The sequence below is a fragment of the Wasmannia auropunctata genome, unplaced genomic scaffold, assembly GCF_000956235.1.
Source record: "Wasmannia auropunctata unplaced genomic scaffold, wasmannia.A_1.0 LD336001.1, whole genome shotgun sequence".
Classification (NCBI taxonomy): Eukaryota; Metazoa; Arthropoda; class Insecta; order Hymenoptera; family Formicidae; genus Wasmannia; species Wasmannia auropunctata.
In genome coordinates, this window is record NW_012026889.1 from 837,150 (window position 1) to 856,717 (window position 19,568).

At 44.4% G+C, this 19,568-nt stretch overlaps 1 protein-coding gene across 1 annotated transcript in view; it reads right to left on the reverse strand.

Annotated features, from left to right (window-relative positions):
- The window catches only part of LOC105453254 (serine/arginine repetitive matrix protein 2), a 282,577-nt gene that overhangs the window by 13,452 nt on the left and 249,557 nt on the right, over window positions 1-19,568 (reverse strand). The window contains exon 9 of the mRNA XM_011695046.1: window positions 13,773-13,902. Coding sequence (XP_011693348.1) covers window positions 13,773-13,902 — 130 coding nt within the window. The remainder of the gene's footprint in view (window positions 1-13,772; window positions 13,903-19,568) is intronic.

Here is a 19,568-nt window from a genome sequence, read left to right on the forward strand (position 1 = left end):
GAGAGAGAGAGAGAGAGAGAGAGAGGCCTGTGCGAAAAACACAGATGAGGTCTCTGCAAGAGAAGCCGGAGTCCGAGAAAAGTGAATTGGAGCGACGTCCGAGTACCCTGCAAGAGTAAGAAAAAGAGGCGCGAGAGATTCGTATGATTAACGTCGCGCGAGATTGCGTTCGGACCGACTGACTTCGTTAATGCCACCCCGGCGCCGTAAGAGGCCTCGAAAATAACTCCTCGCGAAGTTACCGGACAAACTTCGACGTATAACTAAGTAATTTCCCCGGGAGAGGATCAAACAAACAGCTTCCGCTCGTTGCCGACGCTCGTCGATTAAACTCCGTCGAGAAACTCGTTTCTGGAGCGACTGGAAGGTTGTAAATTAATGTAATCAAGTAACCGGCAAGTAACGAAGCAAAGGGGGCGATGGTAAATATTGTTTTCCTGTTTTCCCCGGGATTCGAAATCTCGGGTAAATACGTCAGTCATCACCGAAGTTGCAGGCTGCAACACCTCCCTGAAACTCGCGCGTTACGGGCGCGTTGAAATTTCTCCCCGGAGAGTTGATGATTTGCCAAACCTATCCAAGCTTTTGCCTCTCTGCGATCGTAAATAAAGCGATTATTTCAAACGCGCCAATTCACTCTCGAATAAAATATAGGCGAAGTTATTAAAATTCACTTACAAAAGGAATGAAGAAACTTATATTCTATCCTTCGATTACGAAATGAATAATAAAGAGATAGGTTAATCCTTAAAAAGTTTCTCCAATTCCAAAGGAGATTTTCACGTTGATTTGCAAATACTTTTATAATTTTCGCTATCGACCTAGTTTCATAAAAAAATGTTCAACATGATAGGTAAAATTTTTCCTTCAAAATAGAGCACACGCTACGTATTTTTTGTTCTCAAGTCGAGGCGAGATCAAGGCCATGTGTCGAGAAAAGAAAGGCCTTTCGTCGTAAAAAAGAAAGACGTCGCCGTCCTTGCGGGATGACAGAATTTTTTACGAGACCGGGAGCGGGAGCTCTCCGCTAAACCGCGAATCAAATTATAGACTTGTGAGAAGAAGGTTTGCTATGCTAATGGAGAGACGCGAAGTAAATGTCAACCCACATTCTGTTTACCTCGATGCTCGCGTCATCGACTCGCGCGCACGTTTTATGCGCGACGCGTCGCGTCCTTACAAAAAGAAGATGTAACGAGGGCGACGTCGTGCACAAAAGCCGGCAAGGTCCTCGTTTAAAAGTGCTCGGCAAACGTAACGTAGCGCGCCAACATCACGCCGGTATATACATCTAATCGCGCGGATACCAAACCGTCGCATTGCATCACACGCGTCGCTTATCTGTAAGCCGACTTTATACAGGCGCTTATCTACGGAAAGGTAGGAGAGAAAGAGATAGAGAGAGGGAGGGGGGGGGGGAGAGAGAAAAAAAGAGGCACACGCACGGGAGCTTTGCACCCGGGCATAATAGGAAGCCTGTTTACATTCCTTGTCACCGGCGCGCGAGTTCGCGCGCGCGGATGAATTATAATCACGCAACTTTCATGCGAAACGTTACGTCTTCTTGCGACACTCTATAAATATTCCTGTATATATCCCCCGTCCCTCCCCCTCCCCCCCTCGCCATTCACCGAGGCACGGACTTCGCGCGCGTTCATCGAATGACAATATCCCGGCCGGTTTGGCGAACGACAGGGATATAACAATTTCACTTGTCTCGTATTATCCGGTGCTTCAAATACTCGCGAGTAAACCGCGCGACGTGCGGTGCCTCGGTATTATACTTGAGCACGCCACGCCGCCGGGGGGTATGCGGGTCGCGCGGCGATGTAGGACGACGACTGCGAGCGGCGAGCCGACGACGGCGGCGAGCGAGCGAGCGAGCGAGCGGGAGGAACGGAGAGACGGATTATGACCGATTGCACGTAATAAAAGCGACGTGCCATTCAGAGTCAATCAAGTGCCGCTCGCCATTGGTTCGTTGACTTTCTCTCCTGCTTGAACTCCCAACCCGCGCGCCCGATTAACTTCTCACGCGAGACGCGCGCTTTTTCGCCGTCTCCTTCGCACCCGTTCGAGTGGGTATACACACCCGGCTATTTACTGCCTACGAAGAGATTTTTTTTCGCTGCTCCTCTCATCACTAGGGGAAATATATCGCCAGGGAGAGAGAGGGGGGGGGGGAGACCGGAGGTTTAGCAATCGCCGAGCGCGGATCACGAAGTCACGTTCATGGTGCGAATGGTAATGTAATCCGGAATAGAAATTGCCACGCAATTCGTAGTTGATTCTATTAGACACTCGCCGTACGCTAATATACTACTGAAAACTTTCTAATCATGCATTTATGTCCACGTAAATCGCTCTTACATTGTACTTAAATAAATCTAGATATTTAAATCAGAGATAAGAGAAAGGTTTTATTTTACGAAAAATCATGTAACAATGTCTAAATGTCATCACTCCAATATATCACGTATTTATAATCTTATAATGAGTGTCGATACGAGATTTTCGTTATCACGATATGTAAATACGTGAGTCATCGACATATGGATGAATTGTACAAAATGGAATAATAAGATAATTAATATATCGCTGAAGAGGAATAACGAGAAAATTTCAACGTGCCGATCCACTTGTAAAGAGCGCGACGCTATAAATTTCATCCTACCTTCCTTCATGCCATCATCGCTCCGATTACCTCGCTTATCGCGCGCGCCTTCATTGCGTGTGTTATTACAGAGAGGAAATGATTTGCGCAGATATAGCGCAAGCTGAGTCATATCCAAGGAAAGTTTAGGTCGTCTCGTAACACGATCGACACAACAACAATCGCGTGTATCGGGAGCGGCGCGACGACGGGCCCCCCCCGACACGCGGATCGCGCGCGGAGGGTGTCGCGTGTATCGGAAATATCGCGCGCGTAGATACGTGATCGTACTTCTCGAACACGTTCCCGAAGTAATTACGGGTCGCCGAGCCCGAAGTACAGTTTTCTCCCGTCAAGGACATCCGTCAAACGGTACGGGATTAACGATTATAACGGCACTGCGCCTCGGCAGTGATTATCCCATTTTTTTTTCTTTACGAGCGCTTGTCCTTGAAGCGATCGCAAACACGTTGATATTAGTAGATTAGGAATCTTAAGTCGCTCGTTACGTGAGCAGTTTTTTTAAGCGAAATCGAGTCGCAGGATGCGAAATTGGACGCTACAATTTTTATCCCGAGTGCGTTATGTACTTGCGAAGTACGAGCTTTTCGAAATGACTTGCGTTTAGCATAAAACTCTTTTCTTCTGCCTCCATTTCTCGCGACGTTAAACTGAGGGACGGAATATTCAAAGGAATCGAAAGGCATAATTGAGAAGAATCGCTTTGTAAGAAACGCTTGAAATATCCGATGCACAAAGGCGGTCGTAACTCTTCTCTCCTTTCTCCCCCTTCTGCCTTCTTCCTAACGCGATATTATATCGTGTCTATCTCCGTCATTTATTACGCAATGTAGCATGAGGTACTGTAAATAACTCGTAAAATAATATAGATCTATTATCGACCTATCATCGATCACGCGGAACACAATCCTAGAATTTTTCCGAAGAAACAATAGCAAGAAACGAATCTTCCTTCTAAGAAAACTACATAACTACCTTCCTGTCAATTTCAATTTCCTTTCCTATAAATTTCTTTACGCATAAACGAAAGAAACATCGATGACGCTCGTTGCGCAAACTGCCTTTTTACTTGATTTATTTCTTACTTAAAATTCTGCGCATTTATTTATATCAAAGGCAAGATAAGAATCGCGTCATTAAACAGACAGCTAAGAACAACTTTCATCGATCGCTAATCAGTCATCGAACGAGCCGCCGCGAGCAATAGTCGAAGGCACGATAAGCATTCGCGCACTTTATCGATCGCACAAATGACCGGGCGTTATTATCGCCCATTGATTTGTAACCGCTATACGACTGTCAGATCGATACGCGGATAAACCTGTTCCCTCGTGGGAATGTGCGAGCCGTTTCTGAAACAATTCAAAGTAATTGCTTTCGTTTCGCCCAGAGTAAACACTGGCGCGAGAATCCTGCACCGCAGCGATCCAGCGCGCGCGCACGTCGCTCGCGGGGCTTTCGCGACACGTGAGAACTTCATTTAAAGTTATACGCCGATAGCTCGTTATCTCGGTATCGTGACCCCTGACCACTCTCTGGATACTTGTGTGTGACGATTGTGCAACAGGCGGAGAAAAAAGAGAAACAGGCGGAAGCGAGCGGAGGGCGTGCGTTTCGTCACGCAACGTTCATTTATACTAATTTAAGCTAATTCGAAATTCTGCTATTAAAAATTCTCTGATATCGTAATGTATGCGAGAGGTGGTAGTAAATCAAGGCGCGAGCGTGCGCGCGTGTCGGGAGATGAAATAACGTACATTATAAATAATGCTGCACACACCGGCTGTGCGCTGCACGCGGCTTGAGAAAGAGCACCGCGCGATCGAGATCTCGCTTTCCTTGAACGGGTGTTGTAGAGTATACGTATAACGCAGTCGCCCCGCGTAAAGAACCTCCCGACGACGAGAGCCGAGCGAATTATTCCGATCGCTATATTTCCACGCAAATGCGGGGAGACGATAGCGCCGACTTCCCGGCGCGGCTGGAACGCAATACCACGTCGGTGATAATACCGAGAAATCCTACGGGCGGAGACTCGACCTTCGCGAGCACACTCGGCGAAAAACGAGGCCGGTATACGCGATTTCGATTCGCGGTGTCGTATTATATTTTGCAAGGGCCGCGCGAAATCGCGCGGTCGTCGCGTAAAAGGAGGCGGTTGCGCGCTCGTCAGCAAGCGAAATCGGAAGCGTCACGGCACCGAAATTCGCGACGCGAGTTTCGCCTAGGGGCGATATCTTATCGCGCTTGCGCGCTATAGACAGCGCGAGAATATTACGCCGCCATTCGCAAACAGATAACGGTAAGATAACTATTGATAAGGCGAAACGAAGAACATTCGGTATTTACTTTTACGACCACGCAGACGCACTCGAAACGACAAAGGAAGAAAAAAAACAGCGGGAGGAAAGAAAAACACGTGCCTTTCACCTGTACGCTCGCCCTCGGTCGAACGAAAAGGATCGCTCGAGGATGAAGTTACGACTCGAGTACCATCGAACGATCAGTCCGTGAGATCCGGCCGGATAATTACACGTTTTAACGACGCGACGGCTGTTAAAAAAAAAAGACGAGGTCTTAAAAATCCTTCTCATCTCGCGTATCGGCGACGAATGTATATTTTTACTGTCATGAATATTCCCGAGACACTCTTATTATAGAAGGAAAGAAAAAATATCTCTCCCAGACGTGAAAATAAAAAATATATATATTAAAAAGTTCTCGGGCATCGATTAGGCACAATTTAAAAATTTCTACGATTTCTACTATTTAATATTTTCAAAATCTCGTAGCATACGAGAACGCAAAGATTTCGTGTTAAATATATAAAATTTTTATTTTTAACTTTCGCAAGAGTTAAAAGTATGATAATCGGTTGTCCTTAATTCCATATATTTTTGCTCCGTGTACCTTTCACTCTTAAATAAATATCGCGAAATTTTCGATCATCGGACGAAATCTTATACCTAATATTAATTTTTTTTAATGTTATACCTTTCACTTTTATTTATACGTCTGAATCACATACCGATTACTTACTCGGTTTTCGTACGCAATTTTACTTCAAAACTAGAAATGTATCGCGTTATTATTAATCGATATTTATTTCTCCTGTATTGAAAATGTAACGCGAATTTACCAATCTCTTTCTTCAACATATGCAACTACGCCGAACTCGAAAGGAGCTGCGCCAAGCACTTCGTAAGAGGCTAAATTCGCTGACGACACTGTCGAGGAAGCCTGACTGCTTCTTATGCGATTGGATATGCAACACGAGGAACGTCGACTGTGCACCGCACACCTCGACCGTTGTATCGTCGTCGCGCTATCGTCTCCACTAACACACGTAGACGGTGCTTCGTAAGCTTTCCGTTAAAGTTTCGAGCGTATCCCGCGACAAATCTAAAAAGGCCACGTCGTTCAGCAAAAAAATCTGATACTACCGCCGATCGTCTTTCCTAAATCAAATATTTAATTTCTTCGTCGGGGAAGAAGACGGAAATTAAGTATTTAAAGCCGTCCGTCTTCCGTGTAACAAGAAAGATCAATGCTTTTGTCGCACGAAGTAATTTGTATTTTACTCACGGACACGATAGGGGATATTTCACGTGTTATTCCCGTGCGCAGCCTTTCCGCTGAGAAAGTTGCAAGAGTACGGGATACAAGATGATGACCGTCCAGTAAATAAACGATGAACCAGTACGCGATAACCAGCCGTCGAGGTGTCGTGCACACACACATCGGGCATACGCGGTGCCTATCTATTCAATGCCGGATGCCTAACGGGATCTTTGAATTTCTATTGTGCGTCGCGCTATTCAGCCCCGGCACAATGGCACACACAGAGCGATTATTGTACTTGAGCCTTTGCGCACGGTTGCGGGGTGTATACGGCGCGGCGCGTGAAAAGAAAACGCATCTTGCGTACCTGACCTCGCGCGGCGGTCTACGCACGACGCGTATATCGCGCAATTACGGCGACGTTAACTGCCACAGCCGGCTGACTTGTCGTACGTATCGCGAGAAATTAGCGAGGGAGACCGCGGCAGCTTTGTGCACGCTAATGAATACGTCTCTCTAAATTTCCCACCGCGGCATGTTTCATCATTACAAGACACAAGAGCGTACCTGTGTCCCTTTTACACTTGCGCGTACAAAGGATTACGTTGTAATTCCAGCCAAAACATTTGCAGTTGCGTTATGTAAAAGAGATTTATATACTTCCGCGAAAGATTTGTGAAATTACCGGCTGGCTGAAATGTGCGTATAGGTTTATGTCATCGTGCAGAGAGGAACGATCGTGCAGATCATCGTGCGGAGGGATTCGCGCGGTCGCAAGATGCCGGACATTAATAACGATGATTGAAGTGTCGATCTACCGAACGATAGGTGTCCCGTCCTTTTCTGCGACGGGGAACCCGTCCCAAGGTCCGCCGCGTGGCAGCGGTGTAATTATAAAGCGCCGGACTTTGTTCGCCGAAACCGATCGTGTAATTAATTTTCAGCCGGCATGGCACTCCGCGAGCCGGCCCGAAAACCTTGACTCACCCGCGGGGAAAAAAAGCGAAAAGAAAATATCCGGAGGGAGAAAGAGAGAGAGAGAGAGAGAGAGAGAGAGAGAGAGAGAGAGAGAGATCGTTGCGCAACCCGATGAAATGCGCGAGAGCGCAGTGGCGTAATCAAGGTTTAATACGGCCTGCTCTCGTGCACTGGCTCAAGGAGCCCTTCACTCTTCAATCTAGACACAAGTCGATTTCGATTTATTACGCCTTTCATCTCCTCGAGAGATCTCCGAGAAGATAATCAGGATCAGGTAATAATACGCGATAATGCAAGCACGTGCGTTATTACGGCAACGCCGAGATAAAGTAAAGTACAAACGTAATCGACGTGCGAGGACGACAGACGCACGATTGTGACGTAGTGTCGTTCGATCGGCAAAGTTCAGTTTCGAATGTTATCTGATGATTTTTCTTTTTTTTTGGCTTGCCCTTTTCGTTTCTGCCCTTCCTGCTTTTCCATTTTTTTTTCTTTTTATCCCTCTTCGCCGTTAACTTTTAGTGAAAAAGACTCCAGCTGCAAAAGTGAAAATCTTCTACCTGTGTCCGAACATTTGTATTCTTTCATGAACTTTAATGTTTAAGATCGACCCTTCTCTTCTTCTCGCGGCATTACTTTGTAAATTATATGCTTTATGTTGGGAGTCTGTATTTTAGGTATTATATTATACATTTTACTTGAAAAGAATTTGCCGTTCGAGCGTACAATATTTCACATGGATTCTTTCTTTATTCCGTCGTTTACTTCAACGTTGTCGAGCGCGTGTGAATCGCGGCGGTCAAAGGTATCGGCCTCGACGACCTCCGCGGCGCGCGGCGCGACCTTCGCCGCGATCGCTGCCGCGCGGAGGACGGTGTCGCCGACCGCCGGAGAAAACACGCCGGCGAGCGGATATATCTAACGGGTCGCCCAATTTACGCCCGATCCCCGAGGCCGTGACGCGCGGGGGAGGAGGGGGAGAGATAGAGAGAGAGAGAGAGAGAGAGAGAGAGAGAGAGAGAGATCGCGCGCGCGTTCCCTTCCATGGTATAACACGCGATCAAACGAGATTAGAGCCCACACATCGCATGCGCGCGTGTGTATCCGTGCGTGAGCTCGTACGCGGCCGTAACTCGGACTAATCCGCCTAACGCCGTCCGTTACGGACTCTCGGGCTCCACCACGCGGTATGTGCTCGCCGCGTATTACGCCATCGTGTGTGCCATGCCTCTCTTCCTCTCCCTCCCCCTCGCGCGAGCACATGCATATATGTATTAAGCCGCGGTGCATATGGTACATGGCACCGGTACACATACCGTGTACATATGTACCACGGATGGCGTGTGTGACCCGCTTACGCGAGAGAACGCGCGCGACTTGCTTTCGCGTATATTACGGATAACTGTACTGCACAGAGAAAAAGAGAGAAAGAGAGGTAGAGAGAGAGAGAGAGACTGGTCGGGTCGCATGCATGTGTGCGTGACACACGTGAACGGGCGAATGCACACACGCGCGCGCAAGCGCGAGCGTGTAAGAAAGAGAAAGAGACGAGCGCGATATTTATGCGCGCGTACGACGCGTCGGGGAGGAAGAGACCGAGTGTTTCTCAGACACGTATATACAACGCGGATACGGTACGTGGACGACGCGGTAATTAACTCCGCGCCGCGGGATTAGAAGGCGTGGGTAACGCCGACGAGCGAATTCACGGCGAGCGAGCGCTAACGGCGAGGAGGCGAGGAAACGTGACGAAATTCCGAGCGCAACCCGGAATGCAGCCGTCGTTCCTAGAGGAAGACGGATCGCGGATGCGTTGCGTTGCGTTGCATTGCGTTGCGTTGCGATGCGATGCGATGCGATGCGATGCGATGCGTTAACACATCAGCTTAGAGCTCGCGCTTACGTTGCACGCCGCGAGTTTGCGATACCGCTCATTTCTCGGCTCCGGAGTGTGTCGATTATTACTTTGCGTGGGTAACGAATTCTCGGAATGCGGAGAAGAGATGGAAATATCGGAGATGAGACATGTGTACATCGAGATTCTTATTTTTAAAAAACACGATAACACTTTGAATATACGGCGATCTATAAAATGTAGGTATTATTACTGAAATTTGCGCGTAAAATTTTCTATTCCCAGGGCGTTTAACTTCGCGCGCGAGACGAGTTTATTTTGAGTAGCCTGCCAAGCTACTAAAAATATCATGACTATTTCTCATTTCCCTGTGATATAAAATTACCTTATAATTAAGAAATTATATTTAAATATATGCACGCCCACAAATTAATTAATATATTATAATATTACGCGAGCGAGATAGACATCAGCATGACTTTAATACCTTACATGACTTCAATTACTTAGAAATATCCGCTACGGTGTATATTTGCATCTCGTAATTCTGTGGGAATGCTCGCATCGAACTCTTTGTGCTCCTCACTCGGCAAAACTTTATTGCATTCCTGTGACCCGCGGGGGAGAAGGAGACGCGCTAAACATCGCAAGTAACGACAACGGCAATCCCGCAACTCGGCGTTTCCCTCGATCCGGTCTGAGAAACCGATAAACGGCCCATTGTTCAAATTCCTCGGAGAAGCGAGTCCGCGAGCGCGGGGGGCATCATCCGTCGCGAAAATATAGCGAGGAAAATCTAGCCGGGCCGATGATCGTGCACGCCGGAGTGCGCGCCCCGGCGACTCTATTGTTGCGCACCGCCGTCGCGCGGAGTGCATAATTAATGACCTTCGTGCCGGCGAGTTTTGCATTGCAAATGCCACTCGCGGAACGTTCGCACGCACGTACGTACGTAACGTATGTATGTATGCGCGCACGCGTATCCGTGCCGGGAATGGAGAAGAATACGGGGGGTGGGGGAGGGGGGGGAGACGGGAACGCGCGCGGACCGTTTTGCGCCCGGACAAGAGCGGCGTGAAAGTTTCGGGTTCGCCGATGATGACGACCGGCACGATCGTGACTTCGCGCGTAGCCTCCTCGTGTATCACTATCGACGGTGACCTCCTTCCCTCGCCCCCACCCCGATCCACCGGATTTGTCATTCACCGACGAAAGCGTATTTCCGCGCTGCATAATCAATTGCGCTGCTAACAATAATCGCGGAATTGCGCGAGGCTTACCCACTGACCTCAAAGCTATTCGAAAGACGCGCTTATATACGGAATATGCACAAAGGGTATAATTTTGCAAAATAGTTCGGCAAAATTAAAGGAGAGAGAGAAATCGAAAAATAGAACTGTATATATAATTAAAATAGGTCGTATCGCCAGAGTATAATTACGCCATTGTAATTATACGGTGAACCGTATAATTAATATCAGTCGGTCGGTTAATAGCGTCGGCCTTTCTCGAGTTATTTGCGGAATGGAAAACCGCCCAAGTGGCTAAATTCTAGTGTGTACAATACGTAACGCTGTCTGCAGGCAATTAATAAACATAAACGTCACTTCTCGAGTATAAAAAAAAACTTTCTTATCTGTACTATCGCTTAATACAAAAGCTAACGATAAATTGTTTGCAATCTTGATGATATAAGAGGCAGCAGTTTTTGCGCGGCGGATGTAATTAATTACATCATATCCAGAAATTATTTTAGCGTTACTAATTTATTGTCGACATTTCTGAGAACATTTGTCATACAAAAATGTTTAAATGATTTCAAAAACATTTCCGTTTAAGTATACAATGACCCTATCAGCTTGTTGTCGAGTCATTTATCTTAACGGTGCAATAGAAGTTTTTCTCAATTGTGAATATCCAACTTTAGTTTAGAATGTTCACAAACAAAAACCTAATGGAATTATTTCATCTGCGATCTTTCTGACTATAAGGAAAGGTCAGGGGTACTATTTATCTTGTCCGTATAAATCGATATTTGTTAATTCGTGTTGGAAATTTACTTTTTCGAAATAATGAAAAATTCACAAATATAAATCTCTAATTTGAAATTCTATCTAATATTTCTACTTCTCCATTCTAAATCTACCCAAGAAAAAAATCCTAACGAACAAAGAGAAACATTGAGAATGCGAGCGATCAAACCAAATTCTTTCACTTTCCAGGCAAATGCTCTTATCATTAATTATCCACGTATTATTCTGCGATTTTAATTTAAAATTGACGATGTACCGCATTTGCAGGATTATTTATATTATCTTTCATCATCCCGTTCTTTTTTCATGCGTTTTCAGTGAGTGCTTACGCAAAATTTATTTTAATCTATTTAGAAATACAAAGATAAATATCCGTTAGAGACTAGCAAAAATTACTTAAGATTTATATACAAAATTTATTTAAAACCTTCATCGGTGTACCAAGTGGAAAAGCGAATCTTTAAAATATCCGTATCGATTTCACCATTTTCACCTCAACGATGGAAGATAATCGGTAATGTGCAACAGCCAACGAGAAGCTATTAAACGCGGATGCGTCATGCATCGAAATTTCACGCTCGCGTTCGTGCCACGCGGATTTTTCAGCGAAATCATTAGCCAATCTCGGATGTGTTGAACGCGTGTCACGGTTCGCCGGCGCGGCGGTTGGCTTGGCGGGATGCCAAGGTCGACGAGCGACGGGGCCGCGCGCGGCGCGAAATGAACCCGCGCTATTGTGCTCGGAAACGCGTTAATCGCGCTTATCGGACAACGCCACCGATGCGCCGAAGCATTGCAAACCTGTCCGCTGACCCTGATGCGAATGTCCTGATATCGCGAACACGTGAACTGCGATTCGAGAGAACGGGCACTGAAGCGAAATCGTCTCGCCGCCCGCTTAAAGTAAAAAGGAATTAAATTCTTTAATTCGCTAATTTTCTACGAGATAGCGCGTCTACGATAATCTCGATGTAAATCGACGAGCGTGTGATGATGAATGTACGGTACACAGCTAAATTATTGATAATGACTTTACCTCATGTCGCATAACATGTTCAGCCATTGAATAAAATGGTTCGGTGCAAGGACTTCCTGAGTTGCCTAGACTACACAGATTTTCCACCATCTGCATCAAATCATACTGATTATTGTGAACTGGTAGCATTGTGGTTATTCTTGATTCACTACACTCTTACTTCACGGCGAAAGTCGTTTTCATCAAATTCACTGAGTTAATATTGTATTGTATATATTAATCTGCAGTTTCGGACATTAAAAATGCATTAACTATATAAACAATGAGTTTAGTTCACGAACGGTGGTTACAAATAAATTTTATATTTCGAAATAACGTAAAAAATAATTTTAGGAGACGTCTGCTTCTTTCGAACCGTACACATCCAGAGATCACTAAAGACTGAAAATTGAACTGGCGCGGACGGATGCAAGTGAGGGTAGAAGAGTCATTGAATTGAAACTTATACCTGAATCCTGAAAAGTTCCTTATCTTTTCAACCCAATTAGTCACAGTTGTATTTGCTTAGGATTATCTGCTTGTCCATGAATTATTATTTGAGAAATCTCAATCACACACACACACACACACATAATTTGTGAAATAATTTTTTTTTACAATTCACATCGCGTGCTTATTCAGAAGTTTCTTTGAAGATTGAAAAAAAATATACTGTATAAATATTCTTTCGCGGAATAATAATCAAATGCTTTAGTAACTAAAATATCACTTTTCACGATACGAAAATAAATTAATAGCAAATGTTTGTTTTAAATAAATTAATTTCATTAAAAAAGAAGAAAGAAAATAAATATAAGGTATTGATTATTGCTTTCGAATGGTTTTATGTGAAAATAACAAATACTTGACAATCGGCTTTTCTTCAATATTTTCTTCTAAGAATTTCTCTCAAAGAAGAAAATTTAAGAAGTAAGCAGAACCAAATATTCCTTTTAACTTTCTTAGAATTTTCTGCTCAGCATCAACAAATTCCATGCCGATTCTTTGCAAATTCTTCATAAATTTTTATCCAAATAAAATTTCTCCGCAACGATTCACATATTTCCGTTTATGTAGATCGCGAAATAATGACTTTATATCGTGAGGCAAAAAACACGCCCTCCTCGAGGGAAACTAGAGCTTCCTCGTTATCAACTCGTTAGGCTCGTTGAGTGGAATGGAATACAAAGGATGCTGCCTTTACGACCCGAAAATGGGGGAAAATAATGGACGCAAGTAATTAGTTGACGAGGATTAGATAGTCCGAATGCTTCCGGATACATTCGTCAAAATTCCGTATAATGTATGTTTAAAAGTCTCTGTAACACATTGGATCTGTGCAAGAATGCAGTCATCTGCTACATATACTATCGAAAGATCGCTTCTACATAAGACAACTATTTTTTATTTAGTAAAAGTTCAGTGAGTATTATATCTGTGCCTTTTACGATCGAAGCTATTTTTTCTCCTTCCTGCCACCCTAACTAATAAAAGCCTCTCATTTATAGCCCGAATAATTTATGTCCTTCTAAAGCGATTCTCATCGGAGAAGAAAATCCAGAAAAATACGAGATCGAAAACAGATAAAACTAACGCATTGCGGAAAATATAAAAAAAACGCGGTTAAAATAAAATAAGCAATAAAGCGTGACATACCCTTTGTTGCGCCAGCTTAAGTGACTCCTCGAAATGTTTATGAACTGCCTGCTCGGCCCTCTGCTTCTCGAGTCTCTCCCGTTCCATCTTGGCCTTTTCCAGCTCGCGCACTTCCGCTTCACGGCGTTCCCTGTAACAGGCAAAGAAAACGGAAATTCAGTCTCCCGCGCGATTATGCGAATCGGTGTGTATAAATTAGCCCGCGGCTTACGAGGTCATTGGCAATTAGGAGCGGACTTAACAATTAAGAGAGCGAATGCACCGTCGTCGAATAGATTTGCATTAGCCCAAATAGTTTTAACGGCACGTAATCTCAGCCTGCAATAACTGCACGTCAATAAAAGTACACAGCTTGTAATTGCTATAACTTGTAATCAGGCTTTATATAAACAAACGTTACCACATGTTGGATAATTAAATTCTTCTCTATCTTTCCATTATCTATACGAGAAGAAATTTGAAATTAGTCATTTCAGTTAGTTAATCATCCCATTAGTATTTTCATTTTGAGGTCTTCGTTCGCGAGGCGCGAACGTCTTTATGCAGTGCGTTCCGCAACGACGCTTAAAACGATACAACATAATTTATAAGCGCGTAATTTATATGGTCGTAAAGGAAACTCCTCCACGGTCGCTCTCATGGCTCCCCTCTCCCCCCGCGCGCACACATTCGCGTTCTTTATCGATTTATCTCTGCCCTCCGGTTCGCAAAGCTCGGCGGAAATCGCAAATGGCGTAACGCGAGGGAGAGAGAGAGAGAGAGAGAGAGAGAGAGAGAGAGAGAGAAATGCGGGGGCTGCGATTCCCCGTCTCCCTAGGGGCAACGAGCTCTGTCAGCTGTTACCGTTACTCGACGCGACCGAAATCAATTGTCGGATCTCCGCAATTCTCCCCGGTTGCAAGTTCGCGCGTTCTTTTTCTTGCACTCTGCGAGACATGGATTTTTCGCAGTTTTTCTACCGAGACGTATCGTTTCCACGAACCTTGAGGTACGCAGTGAGAAAAATTTGTAAGAGTTACTCACGCGAAATACAATCAATTTACACGCATTTATGCAGATTTTGTAGGCTCACGCAGAGAGAAGAGAAGGCACGGCTTTATTGCCATCGAGATAATTATGCGCAAAAATTGATATTAAACACGCCTATTGTTATCGTCTCATATCGTCCGACGGCGGATTTATTTATGTTATTCCGCGTACGGTCTTTCGGAGAAACTCGCTCTAGGGTATGCGTAACTTTTATCTCTCTGCCTTCTCCGCGCACGGCAAGAAATTCGCTCATCCCGCATAAACGCAACGCGCATCGACGGAGATAATAAAACGCAGCGTCTGGCTGGTATATCTATCTCGCGCTTCTCAAGGGGAAAACGGGGGAGAGGCGGCAGGGAAGAGCGGGGCTAAGATAAGAGCATTCATTAACGCTTGCGCAAGTTATTTATACTGTTACGTGCGCAACGCGCGTGTTTATCTGCACGCTCGGTCGGCGGACCTTACAATGCACGCGCGCGATAAATACGTCCGCGCGTATCTTCACTCCTCCCTATCCTTTTCTCCCTCGCTCTCCTCCGTCCTCGCCGCTCTTTCTCACACACGTCCCTTTTATCTCGGCGCGCACCGTGCGGTGCACTCTGGCACGCAGTCCTGAAAAAGCAGACCGTTATTGACGCACGCAGGTATGAATCTTCAGACGAGAAACAGAATAGCCGTCACGACTGGACGACGAATCGTCCGAAACTATTTGCCAGACGCTCCGAAACTAAACTCGGAAATATTTTGGTCGGTATTATATCAGTCGGTTATCCCGGCAGGTAGCAACTAGTGCTAGTAAAAAGAGCAATACTTTAAAGAAAGCCAGATCTGAAGAAAACAAAACAGTTTTCCAAAGAGAAACAGAAATTCCACGAGGAATCTCCAAAGTTATTGACCTTAATTGAAAGAAATCTCATCCCGAGCATTTCTAATTCTCTTGTCGATACAGGGATACGATAATAGTCACGTAATGCTTTAATCTTTTTGTACATCACACAAAAAAATATAATATAATAAGAAACTTAGCAGCTATAAATTTTAAAGAATCATATTTCTTCATTTCCTTTATTCATTCATCTCCAAAGAATGCGTCACAGACGGTAACACGCGCGGCTGACTTCGCATTTGCACTTCGACATTTGCGACATCGCTTGTTAAAATGCGTTTAAAAGCGCATATTATCGCAGTTGTGTAAACGTAGACTTATCTACTCGCCTTTTGCTGACTGCATCGTGTTTAGTATCGCGGCGCCGAAACGCAATTACGCGCAATCGCGTTATTAATCCTGCACTTCTCGCTCGTAAAGTATAACTTCGTTATCTCGCGAAATTTTTTTCGAGGTCGTGGATATCTGCAAATAACATTTGTTGGTTTTTTTTTAAGTGACTTGAGGTAATTGAGTCACATCACCTTGGTGTTTAACGGATCGTAAGATAGCGCGACACGGTTTCGTTTATAGAAATATATATGTATAATTTTAATAACGCCTGTAAATTTTAAGATTAAACTAACAATTTGAAAAAAAAAACTATGTGTCGTAAAATAAAGTTCTTATCGTCACGCGAAAATACACTTCAACACGACACAATCATCGAACAAATATGTGGCATATTTATAAACAGTGAATCAACCTTCTAGAACATACTTTTCACTTTTTCTTTCTCTCGGCAAATTTGAAATTTTCTATCTCATAAAACTTTCAACCAGCATCTATTTGCATATTATTTCATATTGAAGAACAAAGGCCTAAGCAATTGAAAATGTATAATTAAAAACTAAAATGTTATCGCTCAATTCAATTTCAATTGCAAAAAACTGGCTTCATTTAGATAATCAGCATCGGATTAATATTAAAAGTTGAAGATTAATATCGAAAAGATGTTTCGGCAAAAAGCACCTTTTTGAACATCAATATGTAATCCTTACGAAACCTTCTGCGCGTAAGAGTGTCATCGAAAAGCCAGATCCCGTTGGCATTCGCATTCGTGTGCACGCGTCCGACTCTTCGGAACGCCATTGCACGACGACGGCGACGACGACACGTGCATAATGCGCGCAACATAATGCAACTCAGCAGCGAGAGTGGCTGTCGGAGCAGAAAGGAATGAGACGAGACGCTTCCAGGAGATCTACTCGTACACCCGAGGAAGCGCACGCATACATTCTTAGAAGATAAAATATGTCATTGCGATACTACTCCAAAGTTAATTACTATATATATATATATATATATATATGACAGATATCACAAGTTATAAAGTTGCGAATTCTTTGGTGAGTCCTAGAATATTTAATAAAAATCTCAGACTAGACGAGTTATAATTTACCGTTATTTTAATATTCGGTTAACCAGTAATTCCGTGCCCTTTTATTATACACGAAGATTTTTTTTTTTTAGAAGACAAACTTCAGTCCAGAATGTATTGACCGTTGAAAATTATCTTTTACTATCTTTCAGGCTTCGTAATTCTTTATTCAAGGAATTTTCTATTTTCAATGAAAATCTGTTTCCCAAGTTTTTCCAAAGATCGCAAGGAACTATTTATTAACTAACTGTTAAAAAATATGTTTTTCATTTTTACTCAAGCTTAGCTATAAGGCTTATGTAAGCTTCGAGTGAGACAAAATAAATTAAACCAAAGATCGTACATTGAATTTTGGGCATGTACATTTTGGGATCATTGTCCGAGAAAAAGAGAGAGGGGGAAAGATAAGAACTTTTTCTACCTGCTTTTCTGTTCATCTCCATTCTATTTCTACAGACTCTTCTTTCTGAAGGATTCCTTACCTACCAGTCTAGGAAAAGCCACTCAGTCTGGTAGGTCTCATTCACGTTGGGTGGCTAGAGCGAGCTCTGTCGGAGATAACCGAAAAATTTTTTACGTTCGGTATAATTTGTGAGTGAGTAGTACGCGAATGCTCACGTTCGGGTACGATCGGATAGCTCCTCTCCTGATATAAATCACCGTCAGAGAGCACGACAACGGTATCTCCAATACCCAATGGATAATCTCCTTCTTTCGCATCTCTTGATCGCCATGCGCGTCCGACACGTGATGCCTACCACTCTTCGTATCGACGTACCACGAAAGTCCCGTGAGAAGATCGCGAGTGAGTGACGTGAGATAAATAGATTACGGAACGATGAGCTCGCTATTTCGCTGAATAGATTGGGCGATTAAGGGTATCTATCAGCGAGGTGGATCTTCGCATCGCGGGGACGCCACCATAAGGGTGACCATCTTCCCTCGAGACTCCTGCGCTGTGCCATGTGACGATATGTTTGAAGTGTGAATTATATTTGAGAGCTATGAAACGATTATAAGGATTCGATTGTTTCGTGAAGTGATGATTATAGTGATGCGATGAGAAGTGAAAGAGAAGATATCCTATGAATAAAGAATCAATTTATCAATTCTAAAGTTTATAGGACGCAATGAGACGTCCTTTCTCCTGTCCTGGTAAGTGACTACGAATGTTTTACGATTTAAATATCACGGTAAGATTACTTTTAAACTTTTTCAACTTCTAAAAATCTCGTTATAGCTCGAGAAGATCATGGGACACAACGGACGTGGTTAATCTTCAAGGCTGGCTTCGCCTGACTAATATCTCATACACATATATATCCTTCTCTCTGTCTTCGGGAATTAATAATTAATATTGATGATTTGCATAAGCGTCTTAAGTACGCGTAAAATCGAGAAAACAAGCGACCGTTAGCCACGCATACGCGCGCCGCGTGGCGAGCTGTAATATTATTCCTACGCGAAAGTGTTAAGAAATCGTGACCTGAGGTCAACTGGTTTGTATTCCGAGCGATAGCGAAAGTCTCGCGTTACTGAGCGAGCAAATAATAAACGGATTCCGGTGCTTTTCCGCTTGGCTCAGCCAAAACAGATCCGTTTTTGCGTGATGTTTACGTCGTTAGGATTATTCCCTTGTACGTAACGCATGGGGAGTCAGGAATTTCGCCGAAGTTTCGGGGAAGCAATCGTTGATCGGATCGCGCGGAATATTTACGAGCGTGGCGGGACCCCGCTGACTGTGCTATTTACAAGTGCGTAGCGAGACGAGACAACGGCCACGACTTCCCATTGTTATCCGCTCGTTCGCTCGAGGAATCTCAAGGACGACGCACGAAACGGATCGACAGCGAATCACCTTGGCGCGAGAGATCGTAATTTGAATAATAAATACGCGCGGTTGCGTAAATCGCGACGCGTGTCGCGTCGCGCTTTAACGCGCGGCGGCGTACAATTACGGATTAATCGCTGACCCCGCGAGAGATCGATCGACGGAGTAAGGGAGGAGGGGAACGACGAGAGATATAATCGCCGCTTATCGATCACGCCGCGCAACCGGTACCAATATTTCACTCCCTCGAGCGAACGCCGCTCGATTATGCCCGTTCTCGATCGCATCTACCGCGAGGCTCATGAATTTTGCAAGGCGCCCCGAGAATTTCTCGCGTGCCGCCTTGCGCGACCGCCTGAATCTCTGATCCAAATTCTAACGCGGTCAAGAACCAACCGCGCAGTGAAAATCGCAAAGAATTAAGTGTCATTCTCTCAATCGAGCGCAAATGGTCAAAGTCGACACAGTGATTTTATAACGTAATTCCTTCATAGCATGTAATACGTACTTTCGCGTGACTTATCGCTCTGCCTGTTTCACTCAGACGATTATAATTGTGCATTCAGTATTCCCGGCTGCCGTAACGAGATATATGTATGTGTTTCGCATATATATTCGGAAAGAATATAC